This window comes from Festucalex cinctus, chromosome 12 (genome assembly GCF_051991245.1).
Source record: "Festucalex cinctus isolate MCC-2025b chromosome 12, RoL_Fcin_1.0, whole genome shotgun sequence".
NCBI lineage: Eukaryota > Metazoa > Chordata > Actinopteri > Syngnathiformes > Syngnathidae > Festucalex > Festucalex cinctus.
Window position 1 is genome coordinate 4320355 of NC_135422.1, and position 17232 is coordinate 4337586.

General features: G+C 41.3%; 1 protein-coding gene across 1 annotated transcript in view; it reads right to left on the reverse strand.

Annotated features, from left to right (window-relative positions):
* The window catches only part of akt1 (v-akt murine thymoma viral oncogene homolog 1), a 29399-nt gene extending 12401 nt beyond the window's left edge, over window positions 1–16998 (reverse strand). Inside the window, exons 1-3 of the mRNA XM_077538553.1 lie at window positions 16727–16998; window positions 11260–11406; window positions 1240–1368 (exon numbers count right to left, since the gene is read on the reverse strand). Coding sequence (XP_077394679.1) covers window positions 1240–1368; window positions 11260–11305 — 175 coding nt within the window. The 5' untranslated portion in view covers window positions 11306–11406; window positions 16727–16998. The remainder of the gene's footprint in view (window positions 1–1239; window positions 1369–11259; window positions 11407–16726) is intronic.
* Window positions 16999–17232: the final 234 nt, after the last annotated feature.

The following is a 17232-nucleotide window of genomic DNA, read 5'->3' on the forward strand; positions in this document are numbered from 1 at the left end:
AACTCAAAAGTGTCTGAGAGGAAACATTTCAACTAACAGTGGGCTGTCTAATTGCGGAATTCAGTCATTGGAAGATTGAATTGAACACAGCAACTTTTTAAAGATGGATTGTCCTGGGCAGCTTTCGGCATTTGTGCATGTGTGCACGGTACCGGAGAAGATGCATACAGAGCAGACAGGAAATATATTAATGCCAGGAGCAATAACACAAGTTCAAAGTAATAATAAGACACAATAAGACAAAGTGCAACAGATTTGCCAATATTTCAAAACCAGTTCAGTTTAACAGCATCGCATTACCAAATGTATAATTTAGTGTTTATGCCACAGCTGCACTGGTAATGACCAAATATTTTTTATGTTTAGGTTTCTGTGACCCTGCGATAGGCTGGCAACCAGTTCAACCAACCGCCTACTGCCCAAAGACAGCTGAGATAGGCTCCAGCACCCCCCGCGACCCTTGTGAGGAATAAGCTGTCAAGGAAATGGATGGATGGTTTCTGTGATGGTTAATACTAGTGATAGGCAAGTACTGAAACCAGATATCAGATTGGGCCAATACAGGCCATATTTCAAGGTATCAAGTACTCGTGAAGTTTGCCTATACCTGCCACTGATACTTAACTCTCTGCCAATGACAAGTATACTTGTCAATTAATTATTTTTTTCATTGGTGATAGGTACGGGAAGGTCTGATGCTTCTCCACTGTAAATTTCAAGCTTGGAAATAATGTTACTGACTCACAATTATTAGTTGACAACAAAACAAACAACAAAATTGTATTTATTTACTTGCATTATTGAACTGAAAAAAAAAAACCATACAAGTATTTTTGTTGTTAATTGGTTTGCTTTATTAATTGTTGACTTATCAGAGAAGCCCATGGAGCGGGTGCAACTTTGGGTAACTAAAAGTGAATTCAGTTTGAAATGTCTTCAAATGATAAACATTGAGAATTGACTGAAATTGTGAACGTCCCCATGAAGGCATTTTGTGATTCTGGATTGCCTCCTTATTAATGACAGATGGTCTAATCAGACAAGTCACTACTATATCGCAATCCAATATTCATTTGGAAGAGTAGTCAGTTCCTAATAAAATGATTTTCAGGAAGGTAGACATCTGCAGCAATTATTTGTGACCGTACTGTAACTGTTCCAACAATGCATGTATTGAGAAAATGAGCTACCAGGAATTTGGGGGGAAATGCAGTGGTTTCTTTAAAAGCAAATACTCACGTGCTACAGAGAAGTTATTTAAAGGAGTTTCCAGCTGGTCGACATCTTGCGGTCGCTCTTTGTAGCCAATGAATGTACCATCGCTCTTTAAAAGAAAATACCTTGGCCTCCAGGTCTTGATGTATTCTCCTGAAATGAGAGAAAAAAAAGGTGCACAAAAATATATAAAATGTAATAAAATAAAAATGATGTGCAGTATATTGTTTCTGAACGTGCAAATGTTTCTGCGGTAATTTGACACATTGAGGCATTGTCCTCTCTCTTTTTGTTTGAATTCCCCTAGGTGAAAAACCCTTCTTGCAATGTGGTCATTACTATGCTGTTCTAGTGTTGGAAAGAAAAAAAAAAAAAAAAAACATCTTGTAACCATCTTTCTTTGATTGTAGGTCAGCTGCAGGACAAATGGTTGTTAGTACAAGTCAGGACCCGTTCCTCTGTCCGTCTGTCTCCTTCACAAAAGTCATGTATTTAACTGCCAAAGATGAAAGCGAAGGACATTTTTGCTATAAATAAAATTAGTTTGAAAATGTAAATTTTTAAACCATTTTCAATTTTTGTTTTATTTGGGGGAAAAAAAACCCAAAAAAACAACGCCTTTTTGAAATTTTAGATTAAGTGAATTAGTTTTCATCAACTAAACTAACTTTGCTTGGGACAACAAAGTTTAATTTAATCACTTTTGCACTTCTACCAGTGAAAAGTAAAGTATCAAGTAGAGAGTAGTCATATCATGCCGGTAGGTACCAGACAGTGGAAATGTAGAAAACGTAGGTGCATCTGACTATAGTAGAGCCTTTGTGTGACTCAGTTCACTGTTTGAGTGGTTTTGTAAACAGCAGCAATACATTTGCCAAAAGGCGGTTCGAGTTGAAGACAACATCCGTAACTTCAAGTCATGCGTGTCCATCTCCAACAAAACTCAATTTATTCTGGTGATGCTTCAGGAAATGCTGCACCAGATGTTGTGCAGATGGGGGGAAACTAGCCTATGTACTGTATCATAGCAAGGCAGCGGCACGTGGTGCTGTGGAACTTGAATATTTATAAAGGAAAAGAGTAATTCATTTTTAATTATGGAGACACATATTAGCCCCATGCAGAGTCGTAGCAAGCTGTCCTTAATTGCCCCATTTCCTCGAACACAGAAGTGGTGTGTGCGTGTGGGTGTGTGAGACAAAGAGAAACAGAGTATCTGTCAATATAAGCTTCTGTTGCCCTATCAGGCACAGATGAAATTGATAAGGCATCTCTTTCACAGTTACTTGTGATATCTCTCCATTTTGTATTCATCCTTCAAAAATAATTAAAAAGAAGAAAAAAAAAATTACCACGAACTGACTGTCACTTTTTATGATTTGCACTCTTGACATCATAAAATTATGAACTTCCTCTTCCTGTATCACATTTATTTGGATCGCAGAATGACAAGAGCAAGAAACCCTAGCGGGATGAAGTCCAAATAGATTTCCAGGATGAGACGCAAGGGAATGAAAGGAAAAGGACACTTAAATAAAGTATGGACATTCTGGCAGAGTTGACCGGAAAAAGAGGTGAAGCACTCTCTAAATGAGCTGTCAAGACTTATTGAGAAGGTGCTGGCCTGAAGACAAAACATCTGCCCCACAGTCCAATCTACTTTTGTCTTCAATCTGCAGCAGATGCCTCATATTTCTCATCACCACACAAACCATCATTTTTCATCTGGTTTTCTGCAGACTTTGCAATGGTGCACCAAACGCATCCCATTTAGATCAGATCCACTGTGTCATCTGTCAAACTTTTTTTCAGGATGTTTTCAAGATGATGATTAATTGGTCACAAGGTTGTAAAAGTGACTTCATCACAGTGCAGGCAAATAGCTGGATTCTAAAATGGCTATGAAAGAATCTATAGTCACTAAAGTATCAAGTGTCCACCATACATGAGTTGTCTTTCTTTGGCCATTTAGGCTCCAGCTGGTCTCTCACTCTGTGGTCAGTTTTTGGCTGACCTATATCCCTAAGTTAAAATCCATGCCAGTCCACACTGAAGAAGATTCTGCGCACAATGCTGACATGTTATAAAGTGACACCAACATTACAAACAAAGCTAATATGGCAGATACAAACATATTGAGTAAGCTCTTATTCACATTCTTTAAATAAATTGATATTTGCTTGTACAAATACGTACAGCAGGGCAAAGAAAAATCACAATTATTTTAACTGATATTCAATTTTGATATTGAATTGGGAGGGGACTTACATTGATATTTTTTCAACCCTTAATATGCACATTATTTGTTACTTTCTGTGTGACATAATAGACACAAGGTCATAGAGGCAGGTGTACAGCACAGTTTCCTTTGCGACCACCAAGCTGATCACATGACAAGTGACAAGAATGGAAGTAGTCTCATCCGGTCGTATGAGTTTATGTCTGCAATTCTTCAGCGCAACCACCCCCCAACGTTTCACCCGCAGTCTGCCTAAACAACCAAGATGACCCTTGAGAGCTTCCTATTTACACGACTTCCCCTTCCACTTTTACTCTACTTTCCACACACAGCGCGTCTCTCCTGTCATAGCATCATGACAGAAAGTGAGACTGGTGGTTTTTAACCGTTGACTAATACACAGGATAGTACTTGTTTGCACGGGGTGCAGGTTTCGAGATCGTGGGCCCTGTAAAAAAACACACACTCGTCCACATTCACTTTTTAACAAAAGTTTCAAAAGGCTTTCAAAAGGTAATGCTACATGTCAGTGCTTTGCAAAGTACAATAAATACATCCACTCTAGAGTGCAGCACGAAGTATGTACCGCTGACAATACTGTAGACAATTCGATCCTAGAACAACTTGAGAGCCTTCTGCTTTTAGTTCGTTCATCGTCACAGCATTCCAATAAAACAACTCTTTTTTTTTTCTTCTTTTTTTTTTGATGCTGTGTCCTCGAATACAGGAAGCTGGCCAATAGACAGAGCAACTACAACCCCTATGTGACAAGCCTTAGTGAGAAACTGCTGTGACACAGTTAAGCAATGAAAAAGACAGAGACCGAGCATTGCCAGTAAAGCATTACTCAATGAAACTGGTTGTTTGACAGCAGAAGACAGATTTTATGCCAGAAGAAAGATGACTCAAGTAGAGGGGGCGAGAACGCTTCATAGTGTGCAAAGAACTGAGCAGAGTAGTGAGACAGATCACTACATATGTTCCCCACATATGTACAACTGCGAGCGGAGTGTGTATTAGCGGTGTGTGTTTATGGGAGGAGCTGTCAGGGACTGATAGAGTGTCTTTACATGACAAGCAGCTGCTGAGGTCGGAGATGCACGCTGGGCAAAGTGGAAAATAATGAACAGAGAACCACTGCCAAACAAACAGAATTCATCTTTATTTGCCAACTGCTGTACAACAGTGTATATACAGCCACAACCTGCCACTGACACACCCTCCAAACCCCCAAACCGGCTCATGCCAAGGTAGACAGGAAAAGAACAGGTTTGGCCACAGCTGCACGAGAGCAAGTTGTCATATTTGTTTATATTATATATCCACGCATGTGAAGAATCAGATGCCCAATGCATCGATGGGCTGCAATTTTAACAGAGTTGAAATGAGGACAGACGTCAATAACAAAAGTTATTGGAAAACATCTATCTGTGATACATCATTCACTGCATCATCAAGGTTCATTCAAGGAAACTACTGCACACTAGAGAGTGGACTTAAAACAATGTTGATGGAGCAAAAGTACATGATTGAAATGCGCTTCCTTTAAATGCATAGTGCAGAAGTCTTTCTTCAATTTCGTCGCTCATCAGATGCCAGAGGCAGTGCTGAACAGCATGGAAAGTGCCTTTGCAACCACGCGGTCACTTTACGTGCTGTTCAGCACCGCATCTGGCGATCGTTCGGAACTCATAGAACGACAGTTACCGGTAAATACGTAACTTTTGGATTAAGTGGCATTGACAATGAAGTGATGACCAATGGACAAAGGGGGATTAATGAAGCAAAAATGTGAAAGGGGAAGAATGGGCGGTGGACAGAGGGACAGAGTTTTTTTTTAAGTCCCATTTTCCATTTATAGAATTATTATTATTTTTTTTAATCCCAAAGTTGTCTGCCTGCAACCACCAGGTCTTGACAGCCATCTGAATACCCTTTAGTAACGTGTTAAGACTTTGGGAAGCCAAATTTATTTCACTTATTTTGACTGTGTAACGCACAAGCCAATTTACACACCCATTTTAAAGACCATAACTTTTAGACAAATGGCAAAAAAAATATCAACTTTGAGACTGTTTGAAAGGCTTTAAAATGTAATTCAAAGTCCCAAAATTATGCTTTTTATGTACAGTAACTCAACAGTCAAAAACCTAAATAATGCTTTTCTCCACCTTCAATTCAGATCTGTCTCATCAAGCCACTGTATCACCCACAAAAAAAAAACAACTAAATTAAGAGCAATGTTGCTAATCTCTCATATGACAAGTTCTGAAGGGATCTAAGTAAGCTCCTCCAAAAATATTGAAAGTCTCTCGATGTGATGAGACAAACTACGACCGGGTGAATGTGCACTAACACAGTGAAGAGATACCAGAGAGCGCCAGACAAAATCTGGCTCTCAGTGCCCACACCCAGAGGTCGGACTTCCTGAGGGGGCTGCTGTTGGTCTTTGTCCACGCCTGGCCATTCATGGCTTGGGGATGAGAGGAAGGGAGCCAGTGCGAACTACATGAACAGAGTATGTGTGTTTGTGTGAGTGGTGAGAATCGGATGAGGTGATGGGAGGAAAGGGGGAGGTGGAGGATTAGAGAGAATTTAAACTCCATAGCAGTGGAGGAGGGGGTTGGTGCCTTTTGTTGTCCCCCCCTCCACAGCCACCCCGCCATCCCCTCAGCCCTTTTCTGCCGTGTTCTGCCTGTCGGCTGCAGCTGCAACCCACCACCAAGTGCCCTGCATCTCAATGAGCCGTAGGCGGCCTGCTTCCAGAGGAGAAGAGGTCTTCCTGATGCAAGGGGTCACTATTGAGCTTAAGTGACCCAACTCGAGAATGCACTGGGCACAGAGTTGTGAGTTGGGCCTCTCACATTGCAAGAACACCCATTACTCATCCATTATCTCACTCTGCCCATATAAGTTACTGTTAGGCCCAGATTCCATCCTGAACAGGCCACAGGTTTTTTTACTCTTCTCCCTTGTCTTTATACCTTTATGGTATCTCACATCCTGCTTGCTGAAACCACTTTGTTGGTTCTTCCTGCTCCTTTACAGCTGAATGTGGTACTTCAATGCCAGGGCTTTGGCAGCTGTATTAACAGGTTGCAGGACAGGGCCACCCCTGCCTCTGTGTAGCCTTCTCTATCCCCTCCTTTTACCCATCTTTCTCTCCATCACCGCGGTTGCTGCTGCTACCCCAACAGGATAAAAAAGGAAGGAAGCAGGGTGGGGGCGCGAGGGAGGCTGTCCCTCTTTCTCACGCTCATAAGAAAGCCCTCGCTTCTTCTCTGTGGTGAGTGACACCTGCTGATTACCATAGGAGACTGTGGGTAGTTCCCCCTGCCACACTAGGGTTGAAAGTTGCCCCCTTTCTCTGGGTAAACAAGCAGTCTATGGATATGGTTTAACTAACCCGGTAACTGCATGTCAAATGAAAAAAGCGTTTTTAAGCTATTTAGTGCATTACACTCTTAATGACAGGATGTAACACAAACATAAGAAGTTAACACGATATTAAAAACCTATTTGTAAAATATTCAGCATGGAAAGGAACCCAATCTCTGTTGAACCCATTGGTAAAGGCGAGCAGGCGGACTCTGCATAGAAAAGTAAGCACAGTAGGCTTCCTGTGAGAAGAGGTGAGAGTTGGAGGTGCCACCTCCCTCAGTCTCATGGTCCCCCTGTGATGCACACCAACCAGCAGACAGCTGCAGCCAACTAATTTACTTCTCTACACCACATTTAGCAGGAAGACTGCTTCCGATTAAAGAGAGCAGGGGGTCCGTGCCGGCGGCCAGAAAGTTTTGCCTTCCCAGTGTGACACCCTCTGCTGCCGGACCCTGCCGACAGAACATGGCTCCAAACCTTCCACTACAAGGTACCATTGTCCCCCTAAAATTCGAGACAATGCAAGGAAAAATTTTCATCGATTCGTGCTTTCCCTTTTTTAAATTAGTATTACCAAGTATATATTTTGTAATTGCTGAAAGAGGATCTACCTGTAGTTTACTAAAGAGCCACCCTTGGTCAGTCATTTGATATCGGTTCAGATTTGTGACGTCAGACAGTAAGCAACAAACCGTTCGCCATAAAGTATGCTTACAAGCTGTTGAAACAAAAGCCAGTACCACAAACAAATAACGTCAGCATCTAAAGCTAGACATGGAGCCCTGGAATAAAGGAATCATTTCCTCCAACCATTGTCACAGTTGCCCACAGCTAATGAATATCAAACAACAGACTCTGGTGCTCATTTGAGAATCACGCCAAAATTGTTATGTGCACCCATGGTTATATCGTACAACTATTACGTGAACTGCTATTAAGAGCCTCAAAAGAGCAGGAAGTATCACATTTGCTTGGAGTGAAACTATTTTGTAATTTGGAAATGTGCGAAAAAGCTTCACTTAGAAATGCATCCAACAAGACACTCCCCACCCCCAAACCCTGGGCCCACTCTGTCATGCCATCTACTGGACCACCAACAAGCGGACCGCTCATGGGTGACCATAAGTCGCATGACCGGCAAAGGAACCAATCAGCTGATGAGCTCCAAATCAGGGCCATGAGAAGTGAAACTGTAGCATCTCACACACAACATCTATGCACTCTTGTGTGGCGGACGGGGTCACTGAACAATGTTCTGGGAACATCACAGAGTCACTGTTTAACTTCTGTCTCACTCTTTTGTCTGCCCCTTTATCTTTCTCTCACAATATCTAATGCTGTGTGCCCTCCTTCCCCATCTCGTTGTACCCCTCCCGCTTGAGTTGGAGCCAGCTGAGCTTGCTACCCAATTCCAACAGTTGTTGTGGCCTTCGTTAGTCTAACGAGGGGGCCGGCTCTTTATACTTGTCAAGGAGTAAATGACTCAAACACAAGGGCCAGGGAAAAGGAGAGGACAGGCAAGCGCTGTTCTGTTGAGCTTCACTGAGTTCTTGGCCACAGCACTTCCCTGGAAACTAGGGAACCCACAATCTGCCTCTTTGATGTTGGATGATGCTCTGGCTTTGACGGGAACTTTAGGAAAAACACACTTGCTAAAAGAAATAACACTGCTCAATTCCTGTGCCCACTGGAGGCCAAAGGCACATTTAAAGGGTCACAATGACAATACAACCTCTAAATAAATAAGCATACATCCATACACTAAATATTAATAATTGTCTGACTCTAATAGCTGCATTCCACAACTGTCCTCCTACAACAGAGTGCACAAGCTGGATAATTAACCAATGAAGAATTATGAAGAAAGTAGGAACTGTGCATGCCCTATCTAGAACCTGGATCTCCGAACCATTCCAAAGATCTTCGACAAAGCAGTTTCAAGTTAGACTAGGTCTAACTTCAAAACAAAATGTGAGTGAAGGATTAGGATTTTGTAATCAATGAGCATTGCACATTTGAATGTGGTAAAAGCAAAGCTGTTGCAACACCCACAAGGAGCAGCGAGGCAATTGTGTGGCACCAGCACAGTCACCTCCGATTCAAGGCGCAACCTGTGAGGCAAAATGCCGAGGTGATGGACAGCAAGACATGGCTACCACAGGTTCACCTTCTGTGCGGTGGCTCTGGGGCAAAGACTGCGTGACAGTGACGCGACACGAAAAGCCTTGCTGTCAAGAAGTCAGGCGGACGTCCCCCAATCAAAACGCAAAAGGTTCTGGGTGACATTTCATAGGGCACAGCTGCTCGACTGTGACAGTGTGCCAACTCACTGTTCCTGAAAGGTTGTTTGTTTAATGTCACAAGTCGACGGCCGTCACAGCTTGAACCTGAGCGTATCTGAGTGCATGAGCACATTTTCAGCAACTCAGCGTGACTGTTTACTTACTAGTCACTATTTCACAGCTGTTTTAGTTATATTTTTACCAGCGCTTTTTATCATACTATCTGTATATCAATTAGTCAAGGATGAAGGAGGGCAGAGAAAAGGACAAACGCAGTTCTGATGTTTTACAACCAAACCGTTCCCTACCTCTAAAAGGACATTGCTGTTCTTCTTTTTCCAACAGAGTTTGATGCAAGAGCTATGCCAATGATTTTCTTTAATTACAGCAACAATCACAATGAACAAAGGTTCTGCTAATGAAGGCCCAGACTACTGTGTCCAACAGATCTGATTTACTGTATGTTAATGTCAATTTTAAATTACATAAGGTCTCGACATGATTAATTAACAAATAATTATCTATTTTTAAGCAATTCTGAGACATGGAGCCAACTGCAAAGACTCATAGTGGAGTGTAAAACTGTTTTTGTAAAAGTCTGGGTGCCTCTCTACATTTTAGTGTAGATGGTATCACTATCTTTTTATCATCATTATAAGGCAACACATGTGTTAAGACATTAAAAAATGTAATGTTCAATAAAGTAGTTCAAAACATTATAGTCAGCAACCAACCCGACTGCAGTTCTGGTACGGAATTCCAGAAAATGTTCTTGTGACCTTCTCCATCACCTTATCCCCTGAGCCCGAGCCACGGTTTTACCCACTTCCAGGAAAAAGCCTGGTTCTTTGGCCCGGGGCCTTAAGAGTCATCACTGGTCTCAGACAGTTTGCTTATCACATTTTCTGCTGCCTCTGGTCGTGCTGGTGGACTCTGAGGGACAGCTGTGGTTTGAGGACTGAGATAAAGCACTCAAAGTCAGCAGGTATGTGAGGAATGCCTCTTCATCCAAACAACAGGACCAACACCCGCCACACCACACTGCTGTGTCAGAGCAGTTAATTGAAGCCCACTGGAGACTGGATGGCTATTTACATTGTAAGCTTTCAGTAAATATTTGACTCTGAATTATTTTAATGCTAATACTTGACAATTTGTTTAAAGTTGAGATGAAAATCACCTTCAGCGAAATATTTAATTGAAGTTTAAGATCATGTAAAAGATCACTGCAACATCCGAAAAATGTTGCAATGACAAGAACCAAGAAAGAAATGTTTTTCAGTTGAAACTTTATATAAAGCATTTTATACGCAATACATAATTATGTTATACTCCCTTCCAGTTTAGTTACATATGAGGTTTGTAAAACTGCAAAATTGCTTGACTGCCTTGTCTCGAAATCTTTGTTCAGGTTTCTGAGAATCCACTTCCTCTTATTTTGTTTGTTGTGTCCAGCATGACTGCTACTCGGTTAGATTTGCACGCCTGGTACAGGTTCTAGTGAATGTGCGGATGATGACTGTGCAATATTCTGCAACTGAATTGCAGCTGTGTAAGTGCTATCAATTAAAGGTTATCATCCCAGGATATATCATAAGCATAACATCTTAACCAAAGTTATTTTACAAAAAAAAAGTACAACAGTAGTAGTAGAACAGCTTAAGTCTAAGACTGTACAATCCAGACAAACATTTAAAGTAGCACAAAACTTTACCAGCATATCATGTGAGATTGTGTATCTCGGTGGACCTCAGTTCTGAATCAAAGTATATTAATCAGACGTGTGTTTTGCTGTTCTGTTTTGTTTTTTAGAACACTTATTCCTTAAGAAAGGCCAGTGGCAAGAATAGAATAGAAGAACATAAGAATTTCTATAAATATGCTAATTCCTATTCAAAACAGTTAAGATACCAGCATCCCTACTAAGAGAGATGAACATTTTACAATGAATGTTCAAAAATGTGATTTGTGAATACAACAGTGCACCTCAATCTGTCACACATTATGAAATTGTCTTCAAAATTAAGACCGTTAGAGGAACTTCTGTACTAAGGATAATGAACAAGTAACATATACATGTATTATACTGTATATTACATAAAAACCTACATAAAACCTACATTTAAAAGAAGGTATTTGTACCTCTCTTATGCAGCCATCCCTCCTTGACAATCACCACATTGGTCATGTTGGTGGACAGGGTAGAGGATCCAGGATTTCCACAGGGAGAGTCACTTCGTTTTCCCAAGTTCTCTTCACTTTACGCCAGCACACGAGGCCCGTGGTTATCTATTAGTTGGAAAAGGGTAAAAATTAGCCCTATATTGAGGTGGAACATTTTTTTTCCACTTGTCTGAATATTAACCCTCAGGTCAACTCAGGAGAGAAGCAATGAGACCGAGGAGCTGGTGCAGTAAAAGACATACCTTCCGTCTTCCCAATCCCAATCAAGCATTAGAAAAAGCATAACTATTATTGACAGATGACTGCATGACGTGATTATTTACAAAGGTTTTGGTTGACTGACAAATAATAAATAGCTAAGCCCAAGAATGTCCACAACTTTTACCTGCCATATCTGTGAGTGTTGTTTTTACTCATGTCTGACCTATGGCGCAAGCACACAGAAATGCTGCTGGAACTCGTCCAGACAAACTGCCTGCCTGATCTGAGCATAACAACCAAAAGCAACTGACGCATATGACGCACTTACTCGCGCTAAGTGCAGTGCAAACTTCCGTATGCAATTAGGTAATAGCGGCTCACACTCAAGAATGACTTTATAATATACGGACAGGCATGTTGGCTACATAACATTGGATGTACAAGCTATCAAGTCTCTCAGCAGAAAGATAGCAATGCTAGTTGAGATTGATTGTGATGTTTATTACGTACACTCAATTAAGAAAATATGAACACATTTTACGGTGATCCAAATAAAACACTGATCCGTGTTCAATACAAAAAATAACAAATGAAAATCTCTTCAGCGGCAGGCACAGACGACTTGTGACTCCTAATCTTGCGGCTAGATACAACAATAACAAACTGCTAAATAATTACTTCTGAATTAATGTAGCGGTTCGAATCATGGATGGATGGATAATGCCTTGGTAAAGGCATACCATAGTCTTCATCAATATACTATCACATTATGGATCTTATTTGATTGTTTAAGTGTAGCAAATGAGTTGTGCATTGATTGTACAGTATATAAAAGAAGCAATGATTCCAGCATTTTCCATTGTCCAGTAATTGCGGGGCTATCATGACAAACCACTTGACCTTTCCCTTCATTTACCTCTTGTAAATACAGCTTTGAAGGCAGGACAGGAGAAAAAGAAGAGATCAATTTCCCTACTTGTTCACACAAATGTCACACACTGCACCAGGCGATCTCTGCCCTTCCACTGAAATCAATTTGTCTGCCGCCGCTCCATCAGAGTAAAGCCATCAAAAGAGCTCTGTGTGAGTGGCCTCAGCCAGCCTACTGCCAGGGACAATAACAGGAAGTGGATGTGACTATTGACAGACTACGGAATCATATCAGTTCAGCACTGGGCTCAAATAAATGTCTCACTGAGCGAGGTGATAAACACACATTTTATTGTTTTTTTTTAAGAACAGGCGCTGCTGTATACAAAGTGCTGTACATAAACATCAGTTTTGCAGTAAACAAGAACAAAGCAAACATTTTGAAGTGCGAATAAAAGGAAGGATCGAGAAATAATCATTAAGATGATCCACCCGGAAGACGCAGCGACAAAGAAATTGCTTGAATACACATTTAAGGGATATGATTTTTTTTTTTTAGATTTGCAAAATATTGAAGCTGTTTTTTTGTAATCTTAACCAATAAAGTAAAATAAAAAAACTAACAAAAATTTCTGTGAGGTACCTCCCAGGGTCATAGCCAGCTACGGTTTTCTAAAGTTTTTTTTTTTTTCTTCTAAAATCTCCAAATAACTGACGTGTTAAACTTTCACGGCTGTTTTAATTTCAAACAAAAGCACAAGGTGCAGACAGTTCCCAGGTTCAGGAGCATCGCTTAGAAGTGAAAACTTAAATAGTTCCCTGAGGTTAACACAGTTTTAAATTGACATTTTATCAACCGTCACATTTTGTTTTTAAAAAGGCCAATACAGATATTCTTCAAAAATATCGAATATCAGCACCGATCATCGGTCTGGCCAATAATCAAGTCAATCCCTAATTTTGACTACATCTTTGTGGAGCCTTGTCACGGTTATACTTGGAGCTGATTTTGAGTAGAAAAAAACAAACACACTGGGTGCAGTTAAAACTCCAAGCTATTGGACCCATTTGGCATCTCAGTGTATACAGTATACACATTGGTATACTTCAGACAAACAAACTGGGGTGCGTACGCCGCAGCCGAAAAAGCAACACATGCACAAGAGCGGCTCTGGAGCCACAACAGAGCACTGCTGTTTTAATGGGAGCGACCTGTTGCTACTGCGGCCTGTGTGGAAAAAACTGGGCTGCTGCCAGCGCTGCAGCCAGCAGCCACTGAATGAACCCAGTACCCTGACAGCGGGTCACATGGTCCTCAGGCCTCTGCGCCGCCACCGCCTGCCTGCCTTGCTGTCACTGCGGCTTTTAATCATTCATCTTTCTGGCTCAGGCTCTGCGGGCCGACTCATTCAATGCAAATCAGTGTCATGAAGCAAAGATCTCATATACATGAAAACACACACACTGCATCTGTGACTTGAACTAGCGAGGACAGTCACGTGTTTATGGCAAGAGGAAGAAATTCAGGCCAACCCCACCACACTACTTCCTTCATCACAGATCAATGGTCATAAGCTTGTTTATGCTCTATTTTCTGCTCCTGCTGGGGTGGGCAAGAGTCAGTGGCTGGTTTACAGTTACAAAACATGTATGCTTTTACTCAAGTATTTACATTAGAAGTGAGAACGTCCATCATGAACACTTGGTAAAGGGAAATTGATCCTACAGTGACAGCCGTAATTGTTGGTCATATAGAGAGTGTTCAGTTCCTCATTGAAGTTCCCTGAACATTCTTTATAAATGGTAATTACTCAGAAGACAAGTAAAGCCAAAATCCCCTGACGTCATGAAGGTAGCATAGTGACAAGAGTCATAGACATCCCAGTGCTGGCTGCTCAGTACAATATGTCTTGACAAAACGGAATGTGCGCTGAAAATGGAAGAATGTTGACACATCATGTGAAGAAACTCCCCTCCAACAACAATGCTTTCAGCGTCACCAAATCAAAGACAGCCTTTGACATACTCATACTGTTTGTTACATTACCTTTAAGGATGGTAGAAATACAAACAAATTAAAGCAACAAGCTTTGTTTGAGAATGTTATGACAGTGGCACTTGCCAAGGTGAAGGCGAGCATTCCTTAATTTTTATCTCTGTAAAGCCACAGCAAAAGTTATATTGGTTTGCAGTAAATTTCCACTGAGATAGTTTTTTTTCAATTTTTGAGTGAAATTGATTTTATTCTTTGAACACAGTGATTTTACATGCAACTGGCCATGGTTCGTTTTGTGCAATTATATACCTAGGTTTTGAACTTGAGGAAAACAGTTTATTTTTCCAGTTACGAAGGGTTTGGAGAATGCACGTGCGTATGAAACGCGGGGTTCAGTACCCACCATAAGGTTAAGGAACCACTGTTTTACACATACACTTTATTTATTACAGTAATGCTAACTTCAGTTATGCTACACTTCAGTCATCAAAGCTAAAGGTGAGTAGCTCATTTATTGTTTTTAAGTTTTCATAATGTTAAAATATTACCTAATCTGCCTGTAGGCAGGGTTGACAAAGTCATTAAGACTCCACAGGTTTGACCTCGCTTGACCTTACTACAACTGTGATGCACTTAAACTAGCTTCCATCCACTCTCTGTCAGGAGTGTTCTGAAGAGCTTCACATACCTCTATTTAAAGATTCAGTTATGAATCTTTATTCCTGACCTGGTTGTAAATGTGAGCAGGATCCATTGAATAACTTATCAGTGTCTTCAGCCTGCAATGTTCTCAGTGGGCCAACACAAGCCGAAGAAGGGTACGCTCATGTGACGCCAACAGTGGGCGGCCATTGTGAGAAGCGTATCCTTCTCAGTTGATAAGGTCTCAACTCCTGTGGTGCAATTGGGCACAATACGTCTGACTGTGCACAGGGACAAAATTTCTAACAGCATTCCACAGATTCTGCATGCGCCTGATGGCACATTTGCGTCAGAGCACAGGGATTGGGTGGGAGGCGGCTGACATCTTCTAAATAGTACAGGCAGCGGCAAACGGTCACCGGCTACGTCATTATGCCGACGTGTTGTGTCTTCTGCTGGTCATATGGCAAGGCCCCATGTGTACAGGACAGACGTAGTCTCATGACCAGCAAATACATTCTGACATAAAGGCGTGAAAGGGTATAACATGCCAAGGGATGTTGTACTCTGAGAAGGCAAATAGGAAAACGAGATGTTGGTCATTGAAACTTTATACTTTAAACTTTACTGTTACCATCTCATGTTGCATTACTGCTTTTATGTATATAGACCAAAAGTTAGCCATCATGACACTGGTAGAAGCATAATGTGCATATGTAACATACAGTAGAACAAGGATTCACACAGCTTTCCTTGGCTAAATGCAAGTAAGTGTTTCCAGTACCCCTTAAGCTGTGATACATATTTACACACATATGCAGGCTACATATTCAAAAATAACCTAGTACTTAAAAGGCATCTAGCACCTTAATAGGTAGCAGCCTATGCTATAAACATGACATGTGCTGTGTTGCAATAGTAAAAGAAGAAATAGAATCAAAATTGCCCACAATACAGTTAAATAGCTTTAGGTAAGCACCTAATCCAAAATTCAAACCCTTTTTTTTTTTTTTTTTAAATACTTTTGAACATAACAATAATACTCAAGCGTTTCCATGAACTCCAAACAGCAGTGAGGAGCCTACTTCCTATGTGCTGATTAGAAGTTAAGATAATAAGAAAACAACACAGCCACTGTCAACAAGTAGCAGCACATTGTTGTGGTGGTTTACAAGTAAAAAAATGGGCGCGTTGTTAAAAGTGGGTGTAACAACAAGCTAAAGAATGCTAAGTTATGTACGCCCCGTGCATTATAAAAGCATAAACAGTGTTCATAACAATGAATGGGCCGCTCGCTTGTTGTTCTCATTAGTTTTCCCTCATGGACTATTTAAAAAGCTATACAATCAGCATTTTGAACGTAGAAGAGGGACAGTTAAAGTTACTAGTGGGCCTGTGGGCTACGTTTCAAAAAGTAGTCATTGTCAGAAAGCAAAATTCTGAGGAGACGTTCAATTGCTTGTGGAAAATACAGTACACCCAGTTCGCGAAAGACACGCGTGTCTCCTTGACTTTAAAGTAACTTTTACAGCCAACGGGAGTCCGGAAAGTAGTACTGTAGATTTCATGCTTGCATTAAGCGACAGAAAGGATTTGGGGCCTAGCAGGGCAGCTCGGGTGAGAATAACCGCATCCCATGTAAGTACAATGGGGACATACCCTGACTAGCTGTCGACCTCTTGTAGTTAACCATGCGAACGAAACGCGAACGTTTACCTGGACAGGAATTCAACAATGTGTCCGTCTCATTCTAGTGAGCTGATTCGGCGGCACTTTAAGTTGATAAGTCCTTCAACAATCTGGACAAAAGTGCTCTCATTTACTCCGTTTCTCTTGCCTTTCTTCCACTACACCTCCCAAAACGCGCTGTCTGCAATGCCTCTGTGGCAGTCTGCTCTGCCGGGTCCTAGAGCCGACGGACCAACGCAAACAGAGCCGTCGAAAATCCGGTGTTTTGAGAGGGGCGTCTGGTGTGCGTGTGTGTGGCCTCGATGAACTTTGACGTCCTCTGTGTGGGGATTGGAGTTTACACAATAGCTTCCGCACAAAAGTATGAACGCTGTCCCCTGCCCCACACAATCAAGAGCAGCATACCATATTACGGAAGCGGGAGTGTCGTTTTTGTTTATTTTTTTTATTTTTATTTTGTAACACTTCATCAGAAGTACTCGCACTCAGTACTTGTTTTTTTCTCTCTGCTAAACGTAAAATACTGATCCGAC